Source organism: Engraulis encrasicolus, chromosome 11 (assembly GCF_034702125.1).
Source record: "Engraulis encrasicolus isolate BLACKSEA-1 chromosome 11, IST_EnEncr_1.0, whole genome shotgun sequence".
Taxonomy (NCBI): domain Eukaryota; kingdom Metazoa; phylum Chordata; class Actinopteri; order Clupeiformes; family Engraulidae; genus Engraulis; species Engraulis encrasicolus.
Window position 1 is genome coordinate 53,311,163 of NC_085867.1, and position 27,500 is coordinate 53,338,662.

The 27,500-nt window shown below is 48.0% G+C and overlaps 1 protein-coding gene across 1 annotated transcript in view; it reads right to left on the minus strand.

Moving 5' to 3' along the window:
* The window catches only part of dcc (DCC netrin 1 receptor), a 357,856-nt gene that overhangs the window by 7,862 nt on the left and 322,494 nt on the right, over positions 1 to 27,500 (minus strand). The window contains exons 25-27 of the mRNA XM_063210977.1: positions 24,067 to 24,180; positions 13,829 to 13,984; positions 8,723 to 8,953 (exon numbers count right to left, since the gene is read on the minus strand). Coding sequence (XP_063067047.1) covers positions 8,723 to 8,953; positions 13,829 to 13,984; positions 24,067 to 24,180 — 501 coding nt within the window. The remainder of the gene's footprint in view (positions 1 to 8,722; positions 8,954 to 13,828; positions 13,985 to 24,066; positions 24,181 to 27,500) is intronic.

Consider the following 27,500-nt stretch of genomic DNA (forward strand, 5'->3'; position numbering starts at 1 on the left):
CCGCAGAAGGCGGCCTAACTACCAATGTCAACTGCTGTCCCTGTGCGTCTGTCCCTTGCCTTGCCCCTCATTACGTTGCTACTACTGTACCAAGCAGGGCCGCTGACAGTTTTTGCTGGGCCCAGGACAAAGTTATCTGACAGGGCCCTCAATCTAATACATACAATGTAATGGGTACCCAATTCTGGGCCCCCTATCTCCCTGGGCCCGGGGCAGAATACATGTTTGTCCCCCATGTTGGCGGGCCTGGTCCCAAGGTCTGTTCGCTACTCTGTCTTTCTGTACCCTGCCCTGTTCCTGTGCTGGTCCCTTATCACTGTACTACTGCCGTCCCCATGCCTGTCCCCTACCCTCACCTTAGTACTGTCCCTAATTACTCTGTTGTCCCCGTGCTTTCCCCTTATTAACTTGCCTGCCACCACTGTCCCTCTGCTTTGCCTCCTCTACCTTGTCCTGCCACTGCTGTCCCTTATTACCCTAATACTACTGTCTCTGTGCTTGTCCCCTACCCAGGGCCGGATTAAGATGGCCTGGGCCCCCTAGGCCACAGGTTGCTATGCCCCCCTCGAGGAAAATTTTTGCGACAGATTTACTGTAGAGAGGAGTATTAACAAGATTCAAAACTGTACTCACTGCGACAAATGAATTTGTCAATATTGCATCGTGTGACATCTCTGCAATTTTTCACTTTTGTCCAACCAGGGCCCAGCTGGCCCAGGGGCGCCCTAGGCTGCAGCCATATCTAGCCATTGCATTAATCCGGCCCTGCCCCTACCCTACCCTGCAACCACTCTGCCTTAGTTCCAGAGAGAATAGAGAGAGAGAGAGAGAAGTTCCATTGGCCCATTGTTTCCGGGTTCTATTATTGCAAGGGGGAGGGGGGGAAATCCACCTTTAGGCAGACCTAGGCAGACCTAAGGACTGTTCTATTCATTGTAGGAGCATTATGACACGCTCCTTTAGGCAGACCGGAACCTGGTCACGTTAGGTGCCTATAGAAACCTATTATGTTGGCATATCTCTATATACTTAAAGAATCTCTGTTAGTACTCTGCTACCACTGTGCCTCTCTAATACGCTGCCACTGAGTCCCCTTAATACTCTGCTACAAGGTGTCTCTATGCTGCCCTGCCCTACCACTGCCGTCCCTGTGCCTGTCCTCTGTCCTACCAATGCTCTCCCCTACTGCCCTGCCACTGATGTTCCTGTAACCTCCGCTGCTACTGCGCTTCCTACAGTAAGTCTGTGTCCCCTACCCTGCCCTACCTACCTGCCACTGCTTCTCCTCTATTTGTCCCTCATTGCCCTGGCACTGCTGTCGGCTGTGCTTGTCCCTCACCCCAGCCCTCTCTCCTGCCGTGGTCAAGCAACTCTCCCCCCTGCCCTGGTCAAGCAACTCTCCCCCCTGCCCTGGTCAAGCAGCTCTTTCTCCCTCTTGCCGTGGTCAGACAGGCGGAGGCCTGGTCCAGGTACCAGGGGAGCTATAATTAGCTGCTGCCACTGCTGCTGAGGAGGAGCTGCTGTCTACTGTCCACTGCTGTCTTCTATATTAGGCTCCAGCTCCAGCTCTGGCTCTGGCTCTGTCCTGTCTCCCCTCTCACTTCTCAGATGCAATCAGTGGCCTTGTCACTTAGGATGGGCCATGCACTGAAACACTGCCATGCATAGCATACACACACATACACACACGTACAAGTACACATATGCACACGCACACACGTGCACGCACAAGCCCGCGGGCAAAGACACAAATGCAAATGCACATGTGTGCACATGCCCACTAACAAACATATTCAATATGATTGCTCTGTCTCTTTGAAAGCCTCATTTGCACAGATTCCCGCACATGCATCCATACATATGTACTCTCTCTCTGCATACATATTTCAACATACACAACACCAACCTACACTAGCATGTCTGCCTACACACTTGACATAAAGAAACGTATGCACGTTTGCACACTTGACTGTAAAGTGTTGGCAGAGAGCATGCATTCAACGTGCCCCCCCTGGCACCTCCACACAAACATGCTTAGACATACGCACGTGCTTAAAGACTGCTTTAAAAGTGAGCCAAAATCAAAAGAATAAGCCAAGACACTATGACTTCCCCATTACCACACAGAGTGCTGTTTATGCTGACTGCTGTGTAACTGGTTGAACACCTCAAGGGAATACAAGCCGCCGGAAAATAAAGAAATCTCAAGCATGAACAACACTATGAAAAAAAAAGCCACAACGGACATCACAGACTAATGGCCGGCACACAAGCCAACACACACTCCACGTCCACAAGGCTGGCTTTGAACTGCACGGCCTTTGGTTGCCAGGTCCAATGGACCGAATTCAATTCTCCAGTAATTACGGGGCGAACACAATTGCGCTCAAAGCTAGCGGTTCATACAAGCGAGACGCCGCCCTTATCTAAAGACACAGGCACGCGGCTCTCTGCATTACGAATACAGGATATTATGGTCCATCAAATGCCTCGTTTTTTTTCTTCTTCCCTAAAACGGTTGAACGGTAATGATTTTTAATCCCCTTAGGTGTATGAATTATAATGAGCTGTAATTGTGATGCGAGAAATTAAAAGAAAAAAAAAGAATGGGAAGGAGACTGGTGAGGATACAGTAGGGCTGAAAAACCAAGGAATTACAATACGAAAAAGAGGCACACACACACACACACACACACACACACGCACACACACACACACACACACACACACACACACACACACACACATACACACACACACACACACACACACACACACACACACACACACACACACACACACACACACACACACACACACACACACACACACACACACGCACGGACTCAAGCATACACACACACACACACACACACGCATGCGTACACATGCACAATACGAAAAAGAAAGGCACACACACACACACACACACACACACACACACACACACACACACACACACACACACACACACACACACACACACACACACACACGCACACACGCACACACGCACACACGCACACACGCACACACGCACACACACAGTAGCTTCTCTATCCAGCTTGAACAGGCTCTTCAAACAAACCGTACCCAAGGGGGCAGCAGTTATAATGAAATTTTCAGGCAGATGTGAGGGTTTGGTTGGACGTTTTTTTTTTTTGCATGTCGTTTTTCTCAGTGTCTCTTTTCTGTTTTTAAATGAGCCTTTTGTTTGGCATGTGAAGTGCTGCTGGTGGATGCGCAGGGCAGTTTCTCTGCTCTGTTGTTCGGAAACACAAGAGCGCCCGACTGGAAATAGACATAGAGTGGCCACTCATAACCCACACACACACACACACACACACACACACACACACACACACACACACACACACACACACACACACACACACACACACACACACACACACACACACACACACACACACACACCAATACAGGCAGACACACGACACTTGTGACTGGGTGAAGAGTCTATCTGTCTCTGTCCGTCTGCCTGTCTGTCAGGATAATGCAGACATTGTCCAGCACTACCACAAACGCAACCACCAAAAGTCAGGTCACAACACTGGGACTTTTGAACGTTTCTGTCTGGTATCATCATCGACCTCTAGAGTGTGATTTTCCCATATTTTCCAGCCTTGAAAAAAAAATGGCAGCTGGCGCCCTTTTTTTGTCCTCCCAACACACTGCGCAGAGCAGTGCAATCGATTGGCAGAGATGTACTGCACATCTTTGCTTCCCCATAAGCCAACACTCCTGCCCCCTGCCCCAGCAGCAGAGGCAGATGAATGGCGTTTTGACTGCAGACAAACTGCACAGCTTGCCACCCTACGCTGACTGAGCGCTGTTTTAAATCCTCTGACCTCTCCGCAGTGCTTAAACTTCCTCTTTTGGTTGACCATTGGAGGGAAGGGACGAGCTTTTGGAGGGCAAACACTCATAGAAGCATGCAGTACATACGGTATTTGTTCAAGGAATTTACTGGTTGATTGTTATTGGCATGTTCCTGTCTGCTGCCTGAATTGCAAACTACGGTACCTGCTGATGCTTAGTGAAATTCACCTTTTTGAGAATGCATTATTAATAAACACACACACACACACACACACACACACACACACACACACACACACACACACACACACACACACACACACACACACACACACACACACACACACACACACACACACACACACACCGAATAACTTTCAATATATTTCAGGTTTTTGGTCGGATTCAGGTGAATGTGAATGTATGACCCCATAGACACTGGCTACTGGTTCTGTAAATGTCACGAGGGAAGGGGGAGGGACACGAGAGGAAAAGATGGTGCGGATGAGTCACACCCTGCTGTGCTGTCTGGAACTCAGCATCTACAGAGGTGAGGCGCCAAATAATCCAAGGTTTAGCCCATGTCTTGTCAGAGAGAAAGAGAGAGAGAGAGAGAGAGAGAGAGAGAGAGAGAGAGAGAGAGAGAGAGAGAGAGAGAGAGAGAGAGAGAGAGAGAAAGAAAGAAAGAAAGAAAGGGGGGTGTAAGAGAGAGTGATGGTGGTAGAGAGAGTGTCAAAGAGATCATGAGTCAGTTTGAGAGAAAGGGCGAGAGCCAGTGAGAGTGATATAGTAACAAAGAGACACAGATAGCGAAAGATAGATAGACAGGGGGCAAGAGAGAGCAAAGTGTGATGTACTCACTTCCCAACACACTCTTTTACTGGCAATTTGAGCCAGAGGGCAGGAGTGTCCCTGGCACCTTGCCTGGACCAGGGCCCTGACAGTGTGTGTGTGGAGGTAAGTGAGAGAATGTTCTGGAATGGACTGGAGAGGCCTGTGGATCCTTGTAGGTCGAGTGTGAATTGGAAAAACAAAAAAAAGCATTGGACTCCTTTATTTCTGGTCACCAGGCTGGTCTCAGCAGTACACAACAATGGGAACTTCTCCACCCAGTCTTTTACCCATGAAATTCATTCATAACTGAATGAATGTATCTATTTCATTTACATCTAAATCCCCAACTCAAACTGCGCCTCGCTGCATAAACAGTATTATCTCTGCAATGATGACGGATGCTAATCTAGCGGGAGCGGTGTTGTTTGAGCTAACAGTGAGGCGTTCTGCTTACAGATGAATTTTTGTGACGCTACACATTATTATTTATTTTCTTTTATTTTGTTCTCTCCGGTGATGCACGTTCGCCCACACACACCTTAGTGTAACACACATCATGCATGCACAGTGCTCCTTTCAGCGGCAAACGCTGCAAACGGATTCATTCAGCCAAGACCTGAGTCAGCTTGACGAAGGAAGGAAGGGGGCGACGCTATCGATTACCTCATAAAGAGTCCATTTCGTATGATGAGAAATGGCTACTGCGGTGCGGTGCGGCTGACTAACTCGGCCTGGCCCTGGCTCCGCGCGATTGACTCACGTATGACATTTCTAATCTGCCTTAGTGGATGGGACGCATTGCCCCAATACGGCTGCCTATAGTGACCGGCTGCTCGCCAGCCAAAATATGTCACCCAGAGAGAGAGAGACAGAGACAGAGACAGAGACAGAGAGACAGAGAGACAGAAAGAGAGATATACTACAGTATACTGTACAGTATATATAGACAGGCTAAAGCCCTCCCCCTCTTCTCTCCGTACCACCCCAATGACATGACTGCCTCCGCATCTTAACACCAAAGCAGTTTCAGGAAAACCAATTAAATGGTGACTAGAGGGGGAAAACACTGGCTGGCCCACCTGTCACAATGCATCTCTATCACTACCAGTGACATTCAGGAGAAGGGAGATAGAGCTACTGTATGTGTGTGTCTCCCTACCTGCAAGTGTGAGTGCATGTGCACACCTCTGTGTATGTGCATGGGTTGGTAACAGAGCATACATATTTGAGTGTGTGTGCACCTGTATGTGTGTGTTTGTGTGTGTGTGTGTGTGTGTGTGTGTGTGTGTGTGTGTGTGTGTGCGTGCGTGCTTGTGGGCGTGTGTGAGTGTGAATGTGTGAGCGTGCGCATGTGTGTGTGTGTGTGTGTCTGCGTGCTTGAGGGCATGTGTGAGTGTGAATGTGTGTGTGTGTGTGCACATGTGTGTATGCATGTGTGTGTGTGTGTGTGTGTGTGTGTGTGTGTGTGTGTGTGTGTGTGTGTGTGTGTGTGCGTGCGTGTGTGTGTGTGTGCACCTGTATGTGTGTGTCACCCTGCGTGTAGTGTATGAGTGCCTGTGGAGAGAGGTGTCTGGCTGCAGGTGGGGAGGCTGGAAGGGGATGGAGATTGTGAAAGGGGACCCAGCAGGATGCTTGTATCCACTTTTAGCCTCACACAGGTGGGCCACCAGAAGACACAGGCATCCCTGAGGAGAACCACAAAGCCTGCAGTCTGGCGTGTGTGCGTGTGCATGTGAGTGTGCAGGCGCGCACGCCTGTGTGTGTGTGTGTCAGAAAGAAAGAAACAGAAAGAGAGAGAGAGAGAGAGAGAGAGAGAGAGAGAGAGAGAGAGAGAGAGAGAGAGAGAGAGAGAGAGAGAGAGAGAGAGAGAGAATCAATGATAAACAGAACCACCAGCAGAACACACGCACGCACACACGCACGCTCGCACACGCACGCACGCACGTGCACACACACACACACACAAACACACACACACACACACACACACACACACACACACACACACACACACACACACACACACACACACACACACACACACACACACACACACACACACACACACACACACACACAGTGAGAGAGAAAGTGTGTAAACTACTGTGCAAATGTACTTAACCATGCACATAAATTCTTCACATTTACTGTAATGCACACACACGCACGCACGCACGCACGCACACATGCACACACACGCACGCACGCACGCACGCACACATGCACACACACGCACACACGCACACACACACACACACTGTGCCAGGGGGCTCGTGTTGCAGTAGATAGTAAGTCAACTACTCTGCTTCAGGTGAGGTTGTGTTGTGGTGACCTAAGGGATGAGGGATGAACTCCTGCCCTTTCCATCCGTTTTTAAAGCAGTAAGCCCCTCTCTCCATCCCTGCCATCCTATTTTTAAACAACAAAGCACACTTACCTTCCATAGTTTTTTATACCATATTCCCATTACATTACCTACTACAGTACCTGCCCTCTCCCCTTTGTCCACCAGCCATCCCAATCCACATCCGAGCTACATGAAAGTTCTTTTCCAAAATGCTACATATATTTTGTAAGCGCAAAATACAAAAAAAAAAATGTTTTATTGCATTTATATCAATAAAATCATTTTGTTGTTTGAATTCCGTTGAGGAAATGAGATTAACACAGTTCAAATAGTCCTGGCGTTTTTAAAATACAAAAATATAAATGATAATAAGTATGAGGATTGCTTTTTATCGGACAATAGCTCCACCAGCCTACCCCCCATCTCTCCCGCCTCTCACCCACACGCTCCCCTCAGAACACATACAGTACACCCACAACCAGCCACGCTACACCCCCAAGGTCCACGTCTCCATAGCCTCTCCTCTCAACAATAAAAATCAATAGGCACACACAAGGCAAACACAACACCAACATGCCTCGCAGGCTGGAGCCGCTGTGCTGCTAACCCATCGCACTGCACCGCGCCACGCCGCGCCGCACTGCTCTGCCATCTAATACCATTACAATACAAATACAACAACAAGCTGCGTCGTAATCAATCATCAGCAGTGATTAATACTGGGCTGAGGCTGCTGCTGTGAAGGGCTAAAGCACAGTGGAAAAAGCCCATCGACCGACCGAACAACCCACCGACCGACCGTGCGGAGGCCATGCTACATGGAACACCTTCATATCTAGGGGGCATCCATTAGTCCGCATGTAAAGCAGCACAAGCAGAACGGCCGTAAACACCCAGAATCACAAGGAGGCGAGGGGGTGGGAGGGGTGAGGGGAGGAGGAGGAGGAAGGGGGGTGATTACGAGGCCTCGATGAATCATCAGGTACTTTCATGGGGGATAAACTCGGCAAATGTGGACGTGGATGGGAATGGGAATGGGGATGTGGGGACGGCTGTGGGGATGTGGGGATGGGGGATGGGGGATGGGGGAACGCATGCTCCATGGGAAAAAAATAATCTGCCATCTCAGTGATTTAGTTCCACAGTTAGATGGTTCATGCTCTGCAAGACTTTAAGGGAGCATTGGTTGATGCGCAAGAAAGCTGGCACAAATATGCACACATGCACAGACACACAGACACACACGCGCGCAAAGGCACACGCAAACACACACACACACACACACACACACACACACACACACACACACACACACACACACACACACACACACACACACACACACACACACACACACACACACACACACACACACACACACACACACATTCACACATCAAGCATACAGCGCACATAGTATGTACATGCACAGATGCACATTTTTCACATATCTAATCATGCACATACTGTATAAACATTCACAACCACACACGTACACACACACACCAACAGACAATTTCCAGCCGCACACAAGTGCACACACACACACGTGCACACACACACACACACACACACACACACACACACACACACACACACACACACACACACACACACACACACACACACACACACACACACACACACACACACACACACACACACACACACACACACGGCTGATTTTTCAGCAGAACTCACTTGACTGTGGCATCATGGGCGTGTAGACCTTGGGGTCGATGGTGCCCATGGGCGGGGGCAGCAGGGGGTTGGTGAAGCTGCGCAGGGGGTGCGTGGGCCGCACGCAGGCCGTGGGGATCGTGCGGCCGCTGCAGGGCGCCTCCTCCGCTGAGCCGTGCTCCGACTGGGCCGCCGACGGGATCATGGTCTGCTGCTGCGTGGCGATGGGCGTCGGGCCCTCCGTGGAGATGGCTGTGGGGAGAGGTAGAACCACAATTTGAAGAGCTCTTTTCCAAAACGCTATATCCACCATTTCTGACTTTTTGCATTTTAACATTGGAATTGACTGTTAAGAAGTCCTATCATCTATGTGTGAATTCTTGCCATTCAAATGTTTTGAGAACATACTTTTAAACCTCTTTAAAAATGCATTTTGCAATGCAAGTCAATGGAATGCCCAATACAAAATGTCAATTTCCCAACATTCTATAAAATGGATACATCTCATTTATTTTCATTTAGAGGTCAGGGATCCTATACACAATACTAGGGGTGTAAATCACACACAGCATCCATGACGATACGATTCAATATCGATTTCTTAAGGCAGCGATTGATTGGATTATTTACGATACCTCAGAAGGCCCCACAATATGACCGTATGCCATTGGCCATAGGATCGATGCATCTACACATATCGTTTATTGTTTACACCCCTACACAATACCCGCTGGAAATAGAGTCTTCTGTGGAGATGGCCGTGGGAAGAGACATGGAAAGGATAGGTGTGGATTTATATTGAACACAGACCACTTTACAACTAGAGTATAAGAGTATTACGCTAAGTACATCTACATGGTCTGCTGCTGGCCCACGATGGGCATGGAGTCCTCTGTGGAGATGGCTGTGGAGAGGGGGAGAGACAGAGAAGGCTGGGAGAAGAGGATTCACATAACTACAGGACTAAGATGAAGAATACGTTATTTCTCCTGCTATTGGTTCCTGTTATGGGTGTGGAGATGGCTGCAGAGGGAGAGATAGAAACGTTCAGGGGTTGTGGAGTCTGATATCACATCTATAACAATAGTTTGAGTTAGGGATTCACATGCACAATATTGTTTGTTTCATTATGCACATCTGCCTTAGGACAACGGATGAAATTTAGCAATTATGCTAACTCCGGCATATTTATATTGATGTTTTTATTAACTGATGTATTGATTAATGTGCATTGTCCTAATCAAATATATAAATGAATAAATGAATGAAAAAATGACTAAATTCCCACTATGTCCACTCTGTGGAGATGGCTGCATTGAGAGACATAGGAACAGACTTCCTTGGAAACATAACTACAGAACTTGAGACGCAGAATACTTTACCGCAGAAATACACCAGCGGCGATCTGAGCGAGTCGAGCGACGGAAGTAATTGACTTTGTATTGAGTCGAGAGACAAAAGCGATTCTGGAGACTAGAGCGATTTGCGCGACGAATGACACGGTTCAGCGACAAGCCGCGACAGCCAATGACTGTATAGAGGTCAGTGACCACAGCCAATGGGAATGCTTGAATGCTTTGCCTTCTGCCTGTACGGACATACTCTTGTCTCCTCAATCGCTTGTATCGCTTGCTGCTACACTCTGTCGCTTGAATCGCATCGCCGCTGGTGTATTTACTCCTCCCACTATTGGCCCTTCATGAACATAGCTGCAGGGAGACGAGAGATAGAAATGTGAATATTCATACAGCAGGGAAGGCGCATGTGATGTACAGAACATGGTCTGCTGCTGACCCGATGGTGCGATACAGGGAGAGAGGGAGAGAACACAGCAACTGAGCAGGCCATGCGGATTCATACAGAACATGCTGTGCCTTCGGATGCAGACTACCTAATTTGATGGCCTTCATTTTTACAATTACATACACAAGCATTATATGTTGTCTCTTAACAGTAGAGATACGGCTGCAGGGAGAGAGAGATACAGCACTAGTTGCGGGGGTAGGGATTCATAACTATGCATTATGATTCATAACTGAGTATGCGGTAACTATGCTTTATTTTATAAGCTCTTGTTTAGAATAAGTGCATTATAAAACATTAAATTACGTCTGAAGAGTAGAGATGCAAAATACAACACTTCATTTCATGGACCCCGTAATTCGTTAACAGTTTATTTCACGGTTCCTAATTTAGTTTAAGTGCATGTAAAGCATGCAATATCATGAATCTTCATTGTACATACAGTATGTAACACTACATCTACAGTAACTGTAGAGTACAGAGTAAGGACAGGTTGGACAGGGAGAAAGAGATTTCATGACACACACAGAACTCATATGTCATAAGCTCATAACTCATACTAGTGGTGAGAAAAAAAATCTTCTTGACTAATTTCTAATGGCGCTAATTACTTCCATTCCAGTATACCCCTGTCTGGTGCTTGATGCTGATGTGACTGTGAATTACCATCAGCATAACCAGCATAATATCTCCTACTAATGGGTGAGGAAGAGGACATACAAACATGTTGCCTGGTAAAGATGGGCCATTTTCACGTCATCTCCATGTAACTTGATGAGATAATTACTTGACCTGACATTGAAAACACTGTCTGTAACAACAACACCAACAACAAAATGGCGTCTGTAGCACAAGATTCATGTCATAGTTTGCAGATTAATATGGAAAATAGTAGCTTTAAAATCACTACTGCCCTTCAGGGAAAAAACATATTTGTCTACAGTAAAGATGTGCCAAGGGGCAGAAAACAGAAAACAGAAAAACTACATCTCTCATGGGCGGAGCTATAGGGGGGGCGAACAGGGCATTTGCCCCTGGGCCCAGTCCCTACCGTATTGGTGGTAGGGGCCCTATGACTTTGGCAGGCCGTATGGGGGGCCCTATCAGTGTTTTACCCTGGGGCCCTGTGTACAGTTGTTCCGCATCTGACATCTCTTCACTTGGTCTGAAGGTGTGCCCCCCAGTAGCTGGCACCTGAAAGGCATATAGCTGGTAGCAGAGAGTGCTGTATGGTACCTCTATGCCATTGGAATAGAGTGCCAGCTGGACCTTTGGCTCTCCAGAGGGCCATCGACTGTCCTCAACCTGCCTGCTCTCTCTGTCTGATCCCTTCTCCTAACCTCAGTCCTCTCTTCACTATGCTTGTCTTTTTCCTGGTGCTGTGCTACTGTGCGGTCACAAGAGTGGTACTCTAGTACTCTTCCAAAAAAAGAGCACACCTGCGTTGTTCACCCAGCAATGAAAGGGGAAGTCAGAGGAGGAGAGAGTAGTAGAGAAACCCTGCAGTGGTTTTATATATCCAAGAGGAGCCATGTCTAGACCATTTAGTTCTGTTTTTACAAAAACGGGAAAAAAGGGCTGCTTCCTCCTTAGGCCCCTGGCAAGTCTCTCAGGAGGGTTACTACCGGAGCCTGCTTCTAATACTACGCTGTGAGCAGCCTATTTATAATGCCATCCTGGAAGCAGCCTGCTCCTAATGGCATGCTGAGAGGAGAAGATGAGCAGGGCTCAGGTAAGGAGATGGATGAGCTGATACAGAGATGCAAAGCAGACAGACAGATAGCTATGCAACAGAGTGTGATGTCTGCTGGGACCCTCTCTGTTTACTGTTTGTGTCTACCCATAGTCATATTTATTATATGTGCTTTGCAGCTGTGTGTCCTGTCCATTGTTTGTATTCGTTTTGTTTGATGTTGGGGGATATACTACAACAAATTCCTATCAACTGTGTGTACATGGCAAATAAACTCTTGAACTTGAACTTGAACTTGAGACAAGAGATGCAAAGTAGGTCTGAGTGACAGACAGAGGGGACATAGGGGAAAAACGTAGGGGCAAAAAACGCAAGGCTGGGGAGTAAATGGACGGCAAATTCATTTCAAACGAGCACTTTCTGGGGAAATTCTCACATTTCCATTCCATTTCCTTCTCCTAAATTACAGGTGTGGGTCAATGAGGTATTAAGTAATTACCAGACCCTGGAGTGGGGCAGGGAGGCTGCTCTGCCCAAAGAGAGAGAGAGAGAGAGAGAGAGAGAGAGAGAGAGAGAGAGACAGAGAGAGAGAGAGCGAGAGAGAGAGAGAGAGAGAGAGAGAGAGAGAGAGAGAGAAGGCTGACAGAAGCAGACAGACAGAGAGAGAGTTTAAACCAAAATGTGAAAGAATGAAAGACAAAGAACGAGTGAAAGAAAAAGAGGGAGCATGCCACAGCAGAGCCTGAGGTCCTGTGCCGGGGCCAGAGAGGCGAGAGGCGGCACTAACGAGGGGGCACTAACGAGGGGGCACTGACGAGACCTTAAGTGCCCCCGCTCAGTCTCCGAGCAGCAGGCAGGCAGGTGGAAGAGAGAGCAGAGGCGTGGGTGAAGAAGGATAGATAGATAGACTGCCAAACGGGCACAGACAGAATCCGGAGGCGAGAGGGTGCCAAGAAGACAAGACGTATTGCTGCTGAGAGGAGACAAAGAGATAGAGGGAGAGAGAAAGAGGGAGAGAGACAGAGGGAAGGAGAAAGAGAGAAAGAGAGAGCGAGAGAGAGAGAGAGAGAGAGAGAGAGAGAGAGAGAGAGAGAGAGGGAGAGAGAGAGAGAGGGAGAGAGAGGGAGAGAGGGAGGGCCCCCCTTCCTAATACCCAAATAAGCTGGCACAGGACGTGAAACTGCACTGAAGGCTATAGCGAAAGGAGACAAGCGAGGAGAGCAGAGAGAAGAGGGACAAGAGGCAGAATGATGTAAGAGTTCTTGGAGCGCCTTGGCAAGAGGATGAATGCACACAAAAGCTGAGTGACGGAACCTTGGAAGTACTTAAATCGCAAGCAAGAAAAGAGGTCAAACGATACATGGAAAAGCAAGCAAGCTGTTGTAGAATAGGCAATACTGTAGAATAGACAGTCAGTGACGCGCGCGCGCGCACGCACGCACGCACGCACGCACGCACGCACGCACGCACGCACGCACGCACGCACGCACGCACGCACGCACGCACGCACACACACACACACACACACACACACACACACACACACACACACACACACACACACACACACACACACACACACACAATGAGGCATACAGTACAAACAGATGGTGTGTCTAGCAGGTGCTTACTTGTGGCATAGCCCGTCCTGTCGACGGTGAGCGTGGAGAAGGGCATGGGCCGCAGGGCGAACTTGGTGGGGTGGTTGTAGCTGCAGGTGGGCGAGGGCAGGATGCCCGGGTACTGGCTGCTCTCCAGGGTGGGCACTGGGATGGCACTCACCACCGCTGCAGGGAAAGAGGAGGGGGGGGGGGGCACACAGGGAAGAGAGTTTCAGCACACAGGCACAGTACAGAATCACAAGTATTGTACTGATGTCTTCGCATATAGTTTTTTTCTAAGTTGTGCATCGATTTTCGTCTGTTTTCACATTTGAAAGTCCCTAGTCGTGGAAAATGCTACAAATGATCAGATGGCATTCCACCACCGCTGCAGGGAGAAAGAAGGAAAAATGGGGCAGGAGGACAAAGGAGTTTCAGCATACAAGTTACAATACAGTCTTACTGTACAACACTCATTACATATGAATGTTTTTGAATTAAATTGAGGATTTGTTTTCATTATATAGATGCGTTTTAAATTGCGCATCTGTTTCTTCCAATGGGATGGCACTCGCCCCCACTGCCGAGGGAGAGGGGGTACACACTGGGAAGAGCATTTTAGCACACAGATACAATACAATGCATTTCAAGACACGATGCAGTCTTATTGTACAATAGGCTTTGCATATACAGTAGATGTTTTTAAATTGTGTGTGTGTTTTTTCACCACCGCTGCAGGGGAAAGTCGGGCACACTGGGAAGACTATTTGAGAACATGGACGCAGCACGGCACCATTACAAAGTAGACTTTACATATAGATGTATTTTTTTTTTAATTGCACGTTTATTTCTTACACAGGAATCGCTGCAGGGAGAGGGAGTACTCAGAGAAAGTACATCACATACATGTATATACACAGACACAATACAGTCTGAGCAGCCTAGGCATATGGACATTTTGTTTTTAGAGTGCATATTGTTTTTCTTTCATTTTTTCACTTCTGGAAGTCCCTGGTGATGGATTTGTGACAGCAGTTAATTGCCGTGTCACCTGTAAGACCTCCTGACACTGCATAAAACAACAAAACAAAGAAAAACCCACACAAAACGTAAACAGTACATCAAATATTTGCAGATTCATTCTCTGCTGGCACACCCCCTCTTAACCACACTGTCAGCATGTACAATATTTGACCAATTCATTTCCACTTCTGGCAAGCACACTATGTCCCTTCTCTTACTATAATAGAATCCTGCAGACACATCCTCTACTACCAGGACAGACAACAAACACATTGTTTGCTGTAATGGCCTTGTTCAGTTACAAGAGGTTTTTAGCCAATTTGTGCTAGCAGTGTACAGAGAACAAGACAAACAAACGTGGCGGTGGGTGTTCTCCTCTGCATGCAGCGTTCACAAGGACCCTGCAGAAAACAAACCCACTCTGTCTGCCGCCCTCCCTTCCTTCCTTTTCTCTCTCAGTCTCCCTCTCTCTCTTCCTCCCTCTCTCCAACCCCCTCCCTCCCTCTCGACACCTGGGAGGTTTGGAGGTGGATTCTCTGCATGTCGTTACTCTACACAGCGCCTGGCGAGGAGCCAACCTTCAAAGTTTAACCAGCTGAGCCGAGAAGGAAACCAGTTTCCGACCGAGCTCTTGCAGATCCGATGATGGACAGGATGGGAATGAGGGATGAGAGAGAGTGAGAGAGAGTGAGAGAGAGAGAGAGAGAGAGAGAGAGAGAGAGAGAGAGAGAGAGAGAGAGAGAGAGAGAGAGAGAGAGAGAGAGAGAGAGAGAGAGAGAGAGAGAGAATAGGAGTGGAGAAAGAAATGATTGTGCTTTGACCTTGGGAGTGAAATGTGAAGGCTCAATAGCATAAAGCAAAGAAGGGGTGTGTGTGAAATGGTGTGTGTGTGTGTGTGTGTGTGTGTGTGTGTGTGTGTGTGTGTGTGTGTGGGTGCGTGTGTGTGTGTGTGTGTGTGTGTGTGTGTGTGTGTGTGTGTGTGTGTGTGTGTGTGTGTGTGTGTGTGTGTGTGTGAGACAGGCCCAGCAGAGTGGACCTGCCTGTGAAAAATGCCTGAAGTAGTCTAAAAAGATCTCTATCTTCTAAACAGCCTACAGGAGCAGGCGAGGGAGAGTGATGATTGTTAGCCAAGGGGACTGTGTGTGTGTGTGTGTGTGTGTGTGTGTGTGTGTGTGTGTGTGTGTGTGTGTGTGTGTGTGTGTGTGTGTGTGTGTGTGTGTGTGTGTGTGTGTGTGTGTGTGTGTGTATGGGTATGTGTGATGTCCTTATTCCCCCTTCCTCCATCATACTCTCAATATATCTCTCCTCGAGGTAATGAAGATCGTCTCCTTCCTTCCAGCTACCCACAATGCTTTGCGAGGTTGCCAGGGACAACATTGCCTTCCATTCTCATAGCACTGACTCATAGTCACTCGGGCCGTGTCAATATGACCTACCCAACAATTTCTTTTTAAAAAAAACATTTTTTGGGAGTCTTTTTTCGACGGGGAGGGGTCGGCAAAGGACTTGTGCCGGGAATCGGACCCGGGTCAGCCGCATGGTAGACAAGTACCCTACCGTTTGGCCACGGCCTACAATTTCAGCTACCTGAAGAGCCCTCTAAGGATTCTGGCAAGGATTTGGGTTTGAGGGGAAGGCGCTATCACTAGCCTGATCATTGACTTTCAAATCTCTTTGAGACTTGGTCTGACCAGGAGCATAACAATTAACGTTTCCCAAGATTTCCCAAGAGTTTCCCTAGATTTGCTAATGGTTGATCGGTTTCCGACAAAGTGGGTGGAGTTCCCGATTTTTCTGAAGATCAGAAACAACATTTACTTTGCTCTTGGTCTGACTAGAACCAATGCTGAAGGTGTTGCATCACTAGGAGGGCGTGACCCGACTTCTGTGGCACAGCAGTCAAAAGTACCTGACCACATAACGGATATCCATTGGCCATTGGGACCCAGGTTTGAATACGGTCTGGGTCATTTATCAAACCCCTTACTCTATCTCCGCTCACTCTCCATCTGCTTCCTGTCTGCTGTCACACTTTTATTTAAAATAAAGACAAAAAAACATCCCCAAAATATGTTCAACAAAGGATTCAAGTGTGCGATTCTCGAAACCACAGTTGCTAACTAGGTTAGCTACTTTGTTGTTTTCAATGCAATTTCCCATTGGCAACTACCCAAGTTGCTAGCTGGCTAACAGCTACGCTTTTGAGAAACGCACCCCAGGTTTGGTCTATATTAGCAGCCTACTGGTGGCCCATCTTGACGCACGCAGCTCATCTCGACAGCACCACCACCACTCCATTTGAGTTCATTCACAGCTTCATAACAATCGCCCCTCACTCTAACCCTTGAAAGGCAATCAACTCCTGGGCACAAACATGTTGACTAGGGGGGCCTAATCGGCTAATGACTAACGAGTTCACCTCATTGATGGCAATTAATTGCTCTGTAATTAAAGTGCTCGTTTTAGAAAAATGGATTGAAGCAAAAGTGCCATGGGGAGGCTTTATTGCATGCTTGTAAGGGGAACAAACACACCCACACACACACACATGCATTCGCGCACGAACGCACGCACACACGCACTCACGCAACTACAAGCACGCAACTACACGCACACACAGACAGGCACAGACACAGACACAGACACAGACACAGACACAGACACACACACACACACAGACACAGACACAGACACAGACACAGACACAGACACACACACACACACACACACACAGAAAGACACACACACAGAAAGACACACACAGACACACACACACATACACACACACACACACAGTTTAGTCATTGAGAGTGCATGAGTCTCATAAAATGGAGCTGAAATTCAACAATTAAATCCATTTTTCAAAATTATATCACGGTGCAATCAGATGCTTGCAGACAATCAGCAAAAAAGTCACTTCCACATGCCTATACTGTGTGTCAGAGGGGACTAGAGTATGAGACATCAGATTGACTGCTCTCCAAACAAATTATGTTTGTGTACTGTATGTGTGTGTGTGAGAGAAAGAGTCTACATGTGTGTGTGTGTGTGTGTGTGTGTGTGTGTGTGTGTGTGTGTGTGTGTGTGTGTGTGTGTGTGTGTGTGTGTGTGTGTGTGTGTGTGTGTGTGTGTGTGTGTGTGTGTGTGTGTGTGTGTGTGTGTGTGTGTGTGTGTGTGTGTGTGTGTGTGTGTGTGTGTGTGTGTGTGTGTGTGTATGTGTCTTGCTGCCAGTATGTCTGAACGTGTGTGTGCGTGTGTACGTGTGTGTGCTTCCATGCGTGCTTTTGCATGCGTGTCTGTGTGTTCTAATCTTCTCAGCTTCGTTTGTACTCCATATGGGCCTCGAGATTGATCTGAATCAGAGCAGCCTGATTAGTGCACCTAGAGAGAGCCAGCGCTAGCATTAGAGCCAGGCTCCTCAGCCCAGGTGAATAGAAGAGGAGAGGAGAGGAGAAGAGGAGAGGAGAAGAGGAGAGAAGAGGCGGCAGCGATCCAATCAGGGCCATCCGATCGACTGCTCGGCCTTAAGGGGATTGATTACGGCGCGCTCGCACTCCACCTGCACGAATTACATGCTCAATCTAGCACAACCACTTTAGCCAAACAACAACAACGGCAACAACAGCAACAACAACAACAGTGATGGTTACCGCGACGACAATGGTGCGCCAGTTGGGGGTCAGTTGTCAAGCAAGAAGGGTGAGTGAGTGAACGACGTGCGAAAGATGATAGTGACACTACACCACGGCGCTGTTGGTGCGAAATGTGATAAGTGCCCGATTCGGGGCGTTGTGTCGGGGAACGCTGCTAGAGCCACTATGAATCTAAGACTCGGAGGAAGTTATAGCCAAGTGCTGTTTTGACTTGAGGTAACTTGACATAATCAGCTTGCGGCAGTTAGCGAGAGAGATAAGATGTTATGATCTGCGACTGGAGGCGTCATGAAGCCTTTGCAGTGAGCTAGCTATGAAAAGATGTGAGACAACAGTGAGAAAATGAATGTGTGTGTGTGTGCGTGTGCGTGTGCGTGTGTGTGTGTGTGTGTGTGTGTGTGTGTGTGTGTGTGTGTGTGTGTGTGTGTGTGTGTGTGTGTGTGTGTGTGTGTGTGTGTGTGTGTGTGTGTGCGTGCGTGCGTGTGTGCGTGCATGCGTGCGTGCGTGCGTGTGTGAAAATGTCCACAGATATGAAGTGTGTTTGTATATATATATAGTGTGTGCTAACTAGTGTCTGTGTGAGAGAGAGAAATATGTGGTGAAGTGAGGGAGGAAGAAAAGGAAGATAATTAACTGCATTAAACATGCAATGTCGAAATTAATTACTCTGTCATTTGCAATGTCACTGTTTTATTTCATTAATGGCAGGGCTGTCTGGCGGAGCTGCGGAGGCCGCATTGCGCTGTTCATTAGCGAGAGCGTCGTTAGGGCGTAATTATTCGCTTGTCCCACGGACCAATTCCACACCAGTCTCACATAGACATACACAGACAGACAGAGACAGACACACAGACACAGAACCAGACACACACACACACTCAGACGCACACACACAGACAAGCACGTACATGCAAACACAAACACAAACACAAACACAAACACACAGACAAGCACACACACACGCACACACACACACACACACACACACACACACACACACACACACACACACACACACACACACACACACACACACACACACACACACACACACACACACACACACACACACACACCCACACACACACACACACGAAGAGGAGCAGATAGGAAGCTTTTGATCAGTTCTCTCTCTCTCCGCAGGAGGGAGATGGCACTGTACACGCTACCTCCCACTGCCCCCCAAAATAGAGCAAAAACATCACGGGCAAATGGGTTCATGTGACGCGCATGCCGTCACACATACACACATATTACACATACACTTGCACACAGACATGGTACAGTCACAGAGAATTTGGAGCTCGTTTCATCTGATAGCGTGGCATCAAAAGCAAAACAGCCCCACTTGCACATGTACAAGAACATGTGACCTGATCAACAATATGGAGGTTGTGCCTGGGGTGCTGGGGTGAGAGAGACAGAGAGAGAGAGAGTGGGTGAAAGAGTGAGAGACAGAGACAGAGAGACAGAGGGGAGAGAGAAAGGGAAAGAAGAAGAGAGACAGAGAGAGTGTGATATGGAGATGGAGAAAACGAGTGAGGGAGAGAGGTGGAGAATATGGCAGAGAGAAAGAGCTCTGTTTGGGGTGGGAGAGAGAGCGAGACACAGAGGCAAAGCTGGAGGAAACAGTCTAATTAGAGTGCAGTGGAATCTGAGGCGGTCTCCAACAAAGAGGATGAGGGCTGAGAGCAGACAGAGGAGGGAAAGAGGACGGGCCCAAATGTACGAGAGCTAGCAGGCGTGAGACAGGAGGGAGTGAGAGGGAGGGAGGGAACGAGGGAAGAAGTGATGGAAAGAAAGTGAGGGAGACAGGGGTTGAGGTAGGGAGGGAGATCGAGAAGCAAAAGAACACATTACAGAGGAAAGAAAGAAAGAAAGAAAGAAAGAAAGAAAGAAAGAAAGAAAGAAAGAAAGAAAGAAAGAAAGAAAGAAAGAAAGAAAGAAAGAAAGAAAGAAAGAAAGAAAGAAAGAAAGAAAGAAAGAAAGAAAGAAAGAAAGAAAGAAAGAAAGAAAGAAAGGTTCCTGGGGTTCCTGGGGGGAAAAAGACAGAAAGAAAAGGATTGATGTCTATGGGCTGGTTTGTCGTGGCTGCTGGTTAGGCTGCATCAGAGGCAAATGGTGCCCTCCCATCAGAGTTCCATAGAGCCATTGGAGACAGGCACTGCACTATAGACTGTAGCAACACAGTCACAAGAACAACCCTGGTGATTTCACTGTGTGTGTGTGTGTGTGTGTGTGTGTGTGTGTGTGTGTGTGTGTGTGTGTGTGTGTGTGTGTGTGTGTGTGTGTGTGTGTGTGTGTGTGTGCGTGAGTGTGTGTGCGTGCGTGTGTGTGTGCTGTGTGTGTGTGTGTGCGTGTGTGTGTGTGCTTGCTTTGCATATGGGGCGTTAGTGTTGTGGGGGTGTTGACTGTATGTGGGTGCACAGTATGTCTGTAAGGCACTAATAGGTATCCTTCACTTGTGACGGTGTTGTCTGCCTCTGCCTGTTTCCCGCTATCTCTCTGCTCCAGAGTCAGGGTGAGATGGAAGAGACCTTTTATGTTCTCATGAAGAGGAGAGCTGGAGAGGAGTAATTATCTTTCTCTGTTTCTCTTTCTCTCTCTCTGTCACACACGCATGCATGCACGCAAGCACGCACACACACAAGCGAACGCACGCACACACACACACACACACACACACACACACACACACACACACACACACACACACACACACACACACACACACACACACACACACACACACACACACACACACACACACACACACACACACACACACACACACACACACACACACCTGCACACACACTCCATTCTTACCCCGCCACTACTTTCATCCTCTCTACAACTCCACCTCCCACCACCCACTCCCACCTCATGAAAGCCTCCGCAGCGAGGCAGCAAAACAGCACAGCAGCAAAAACACAGGAGGGAGGAGGAGGATGAGGAGGAAGAGAAGGAGGAGGAGGAGGAGGAGGAGGAGGAGGAGGAGTAGGAGTAGGAGGAGGAGGAGGACAGGGTTTGGTGCAGGAGGAGGAGGAGGAGGAGGAGGGGGAAAAGGAGGAGGAGGAGGAGGAGGAGGAGGAGGAGGAGGAAAAGGAGGAGGAGGAGGAGGAGGAGGAGGAGGAGGAGGAGGAGAAAACAAGCCGATGAGTCACAGGCAGCTCAGATGGAGCTACTGGGATTAAACATGCGTAGTACAGCACAGCACTGTATCGACACATCGCACCCACACACCCACATCTACACACCTACACACACGTGCACGCACACACGCACGTGCGCGCGCACACACACACACACACACACACACACACACACACACACACACACACACACACACACACACACACACACACACACACACACACACACACACACACGCCCACACACACACACACACACACATGCCCACACGCACTCACATACAACACACAAACACTGTCAGCATTCCAAAATCAAGAAATACATACATGATGGACAATGGGGAGATACAAATAAGGTCAACAAACCCAAGTGGCGCGCACTGCAGACCCTTGAAAAAGCAAACTGGTGGATCAAAGGACAGAGGGACAGAAGGACCGGCAGAAGGATGACCGGCTGACAAGGTGTCGTGTTGTAGTAGCGTCCCTCGTCTTTCACGTCACCATCATCCTCACCTCCACTGTCTCTATCGCCTTTAATCTAATCTTCCCTAATTTCGGAGTTCTGGATGTTTGTGGGGTGGCGGTTCTGACATACTCTAGGACGGGCCGGCCCATCTCTGTTTGAACCAATCACCCACATGTACAATGAAGAAGGGCTGCCCAGGGCCTGGGATGAAAAAGGGGGCCTGCCCCACATTAAGCCCAGTAAGGCCCTCCACACATCGGTTCCGACAGCACTGTGGAGCACTTTCACTTCCGACACAATTCCGACCCCCCCTGCACACAATTTCACCACAGCAGAGAATGGATAGTCAATGGGCGGCTCCGACAAAATAGAACCCGTCCCTCATCGCCAGCCGATGTCTGCGGACGTCGGCTCCGGTGTGCGGCATTGTATTGAAAACAATGGAATCTGACTTTTGCGGAGCAGCGCTCTGTACTTTGTCGGAGCCGGTGTGCGGCGGCCCTAACACTGCTCCCAGATCAGTGCGTGATGAGGCCTTTCCAGGCTTCCTGTGCTGGAGCACGTTGCAGCACTGATAATGTGTAGCAGTACAATACGAGCCTAGGAGGGGAAGGGTGAGTCTGGGCTAGCCAGGCCATGCCCTCCTAGCAACTAGTCAGGTCAAGAGCAATGCAAGTACTTTCTGAGCTCCCTAAAAATCGGAAACTCCTCCCTCTTTGTCGGGACACAAACAACCATTAGCAAGCCAAGGGAGGCGGGTCAACCATGACATTTGGGAAATGTTAATTGTTATGCTCATAGTCAGATCAACTCTCAAAGAGATTTGAAAGTCTATGATAATCAGACTAGGTCTGGGCTGCCTCTCTTGGCCTCTCTCAGTTTGCCGTGCGTGGCTGCGTAATTAATGGGGAGAGGAGAAGAGGTCGGTGGATCAGATCAGATCAGATGGATGGATGTCTCCACACCCGGCTCGGAGACTTTTTGCCTGTCAGACATATTGCTGACAAACTGACTACAGCAGGGAAGGCTGCCGGACGATCTGCCTTAAGCAGCACCAGTGTGCGCATGAGTGTGTCTATCAGTGTGTGTGTGTGTGTGTGTGTGTGTGTGTGTGTGCAAGTGTGTGTGTGTGTGTGTGTGTGTGTGTGTGTGTGTGTGTGTGTGTGTGTGTGTGTGTGTGTGTGTGTGTGTGTGTGTGTGTGTGTGTGTGTGTGTGTGTGTGTGTGTGTGTGCGCGCGCGTGTGTGCGTGTGTGCGTGTGTGTGTGCGTGTGTGTGCGTACAGTACCATATGCCTGCGTCCATGTATCAGTTTCTCTGTGCACATTAGTATAAGTGTGCGTCTGCAAATGAGTAAGTGTTGCCCTTGTTTCTGTGCGTGGGTGCGTACTGGAGCTGTGTGTATAAGTGTAGCAGTGTATCAGCATTCGTCCATTTGTCCTGCGTGTGTTCCTCAGTGGGGGTGTCCTATACTACTGAGTCACACTTGTGTGTGTTACTGGGCTGAGTCCAGGATCGTCTGTCACTTTGGTGCATTGGCTCTCTATGCATTTGTGGGTGGACCCACACTACTGTGGCAGTGTTTATGTTATTACAGTATGAAAGAAAGCCCAACTGAGAAACTCCAACTCCCATTGTCATTGTGACACAGCACTCCACAGCACACAAGTGTTCACTGCAGTGCATTTATGCTTCACCCGAGCAAGGGAGCAGTGTGGAGGGACAGTACCAAGCTGAGGGTACCTCAGTCATGGTGGAGGAAGGGTGAGAGCACTGGTTAATTACTCCCCCCACCAATCTGGCGGATCGGGAGTCGAACCAACAAGCTTTGGGATACAAGTCTGACGCCCTAACCGCCTACCCATGACTGCAGTTGGTGTGAGTGTGCAGATGTGTGTCACAGGTAAGTTTTTTTTATGATGATAGATTTGTCCTTCTTAGAGTGCATGAGTGTGCTTGTAGGTCCCACTTACGTGTGTTGCTGGGCTGGGAGTCCATTGGAATCATCATCTTGGTGCGTGTGGCCCTCCTGGCAGCCAGGGAGCGCTCTAGCGTTGAGATGCTGCTGGACGCCTCGTCCCCATCCGCTAATGGGAGAGTCAATGAACACATATGAGATGCTCGCTCATTCATGGCACAGATACAGCACACCACACAGGCAGAAAACAATGAACCAAGACTATGCACAGTAGTGCAACATAAAGTACACGAGAGAACATTTTCAAGCTCTCAGTCAGACAGATACCACACAAACAGACTGACAAATGGGGACTGTCTACGTCGAGAACTGACTGTAATGACTACTGTGTTACATAAGCACGGAGGGGAAAGGTAGGACTGCGATGCTGATTCCCCGACTTACACAGCCAGCAGGGCGGATAATAAGCTGGGGGAGAGGAGACCCGGAGACATGCTGGATAGGGGGTAGCACGGCAGCATGGGCCTATTGTATTCTATTCTACTGGCTTTAATGGCTTGTTTGCCCATTATAGCAAAGTCCATTATGTCTTGCCGTCGCAAATCGATGGCCAGATGACGCGTGGTGGAGAAAACGAGAAAGAATGAAGCAAATAAAACAAAAGAGAGAGAGCGAGAGAGAGAGCGAGAGGGAGAGAGAGAGAGAAAGAGAAAGAGAGAGAGACGGAGAGAGAGAGAGGGAGATGAGGGGTGCATAAAAAAGAAAACACGCTGTCCGTCCACAGCAGCGCAGAGTTATTCCGTCCCCTTTTGATGCCTGCGGTCAGCTTTGGGCTCTCTGATTATAGTCTGACACGCACACTATCATTTCAAAGGTGATTATCGTGTCATTTCAAGGTCCTGGACGACGTTTACGCCCATGATGAGCAAAAGGCATCAGAAGCAGAGCAAATTCTTCTCTCGCTTCTTCTTTCCATCCAGCTAATCCTTTTGGGGGACTTGCTCAAGGCTCTTTCATAGAAAAGCCAATACTATTTTGAGGAAAAAATATTCTCTATTTTCGTGGAATGAAAAAAAAGCTCTGCAGTGTGATGGCGACGAGTAAGGTGAGCGGAAGGTATGCAGGTGTTAACACATGCTGTACCACTGTGTCATGTAGGCCTACTGTAATTTCATTACAAAACATCTCTTGAACTGGACATTAATTGCGACTGTGCCTAACCTGCAGTGGTGCTCGACAGCTGCTGCTGCTGGCTTTTAAAAAATATGCACAAGTGTGGGAGTTTTTTGAAATTAGTTAGAAAAGTAGAACTTTAAGCCTGCGGTCTTACAATATGTGCTGATCTGATCCATCTACATAATATAGTATCGTTGCAGAGAAAGAGGTCTACAAAACGCCTACACTCTCCATATGCGTGGAAACATGGCATGTACCTTCCGTAAGGTCAGCTAAAATGCTTGTTAAGTACTTAAAACTTCTTCAGTTTTTGTGTGGGTTTCTGCAGGAGGAGCGGAGGAGTTGTGTTACTATACAGTGAAAGAGATTTGCAAGCATGAGAGCCACACACAGAATTTCAGGAATGGCGGAAGAATGGTCTCTTATAGTCTAGTAATGGTAGAAAATAGCAGCGACAAAAGTCTTCCCTCTGACTTCATGGTAGTGCTGTACAATAGGGCTGCACGATAATGGAAAAAAAGATAATCAAGATTATTTGGATCAAAGTCTTTGGCCAGACACACCAGCTAGTCATGGACGGTAGTGTTGCACCGATACCGATACCAGTATCGGCCGGGGCCCCGATACTGCACTAAAATGGTGGTATCGGTATCGGCCGATACCAACAAATAGGGCACCGATACCATTTACATATGCTCGTATGACTCTTGGAGTCTACTAGAGGCAGCAGCCTGACAAAGCCACAATAGCAATGATGTTGTTACATCCAAGTAGTAGCCTATATAACTTTTCATATATATAAATTTCAAACAGAGTAGTATCGGTATGGTATGGTATCGGTATCGGCTGATACTGCACAGTTGGGTATCGGGTATCGGTATCGGGACCAAAAAAATGGTATCGGTGCAACACAAATGGACGGTAAGTCACTTTATTGCCCCCTATGTGATTAAGTCGGGACAGTTGAGGCCAAAATAGCCATTTTGATTAAAATGCGATTCATTGTGCAGTCCTACTGTGCAACCTTGCAATACAACAAACAAGAAAGCAGCAAAAAGGAAAACAAAAAACAAGAAAACAAGCAGAAGAAGACAGTGGAACAGAACAATCTCTCCACAGTGGCATTTTTACCAGCCAAGACAGAAGGAGATGAGTCGGCACTTTATTTGTTCTCTGCTCACGTTTGGTAGTTTCACTAATTAGTGAGCTAGCCTTTACTAGCCCGCTATCCCGCTGGCAGCGAGGCTCACAGCAGGCATCTTTCTCCAACCTGCCTTGCTCACCGCTCTTCAGAAAACAAAGTTCTGTTTTGCTGACTCGTGTTCTAAGCATGCTTCACACTTTGCTTCCTCCATCCAAATGCTACACATGCAGTAGCACCATCCAACCCAAAAAAGAGACCCTTCTGGCTCTCCTGACCCTCCAGTCATAGGTAAGCAGAGCTTGCAATGACTGACAATTTAATTCCCAACACCACCATTCCCCCATCTTCCACAAATTAAGTACCCAAAGCATACCCCCCACCCCCTTGACTGCTCCCATGAGATAATTGTTTGTCTAGACTTGTGGACTGATGAGGCATAAATACAATTTCATAGTGCAAGTTGAACGATGTAGTAGAATAGCAATACAATAGAGCTCGAAAGTGCCATAGAGTTCCAGTATCTCTTGTTAGCATTTCAGGACTTCCTGGTTCCCTTTCGCGAGAATGAATGGAGTGAATGAATGGATGAATGGGGACCAGTCTCAAATAAGGCGTGTGTGCAAAAACGCTATTAGCGAACCCCCGCAAACTGACGAGGGTATTAAAAATAGGCAGTAGCGATGACATGATTGACCATTCTTGTGTCAAACGCCGACATAATACGATGTTGCCATCACATGCTAAACCCGGAAAACTGACAGACTACAGGAGGGAGATTTCACGACCTGTGTCCATGGTAACCCACGGCAAACTTTGCATGAGCAATCTTCTCCTCGATGGTAAGTTTTGAAACTAACTACTAAACCAAGGCGATTTGAGTAATTGCAGTTGTGGCACTTTTTTAACTTTTATCAAAAGAGTGTCACCAGGAGTGAAAAAACAAGCTGTATCAGAGCTTGGTTAAAAATTTCCAAAGTCTCGTACCAGTAAGGTTTGTGGCGGGTTGCTGTGGGTTACCATGGATACGGCTCGTGAAATATCCCTCCTTGAAGTCTGACAGTTTTCTGGGTTACGCGTGTGATAGCAACATCGTATTTATGTTGCCGTTTGACACAAGAATTGTCAATCATGTCATCCCTACAGCCTATTTTTAATACCCTCGTCAGTTT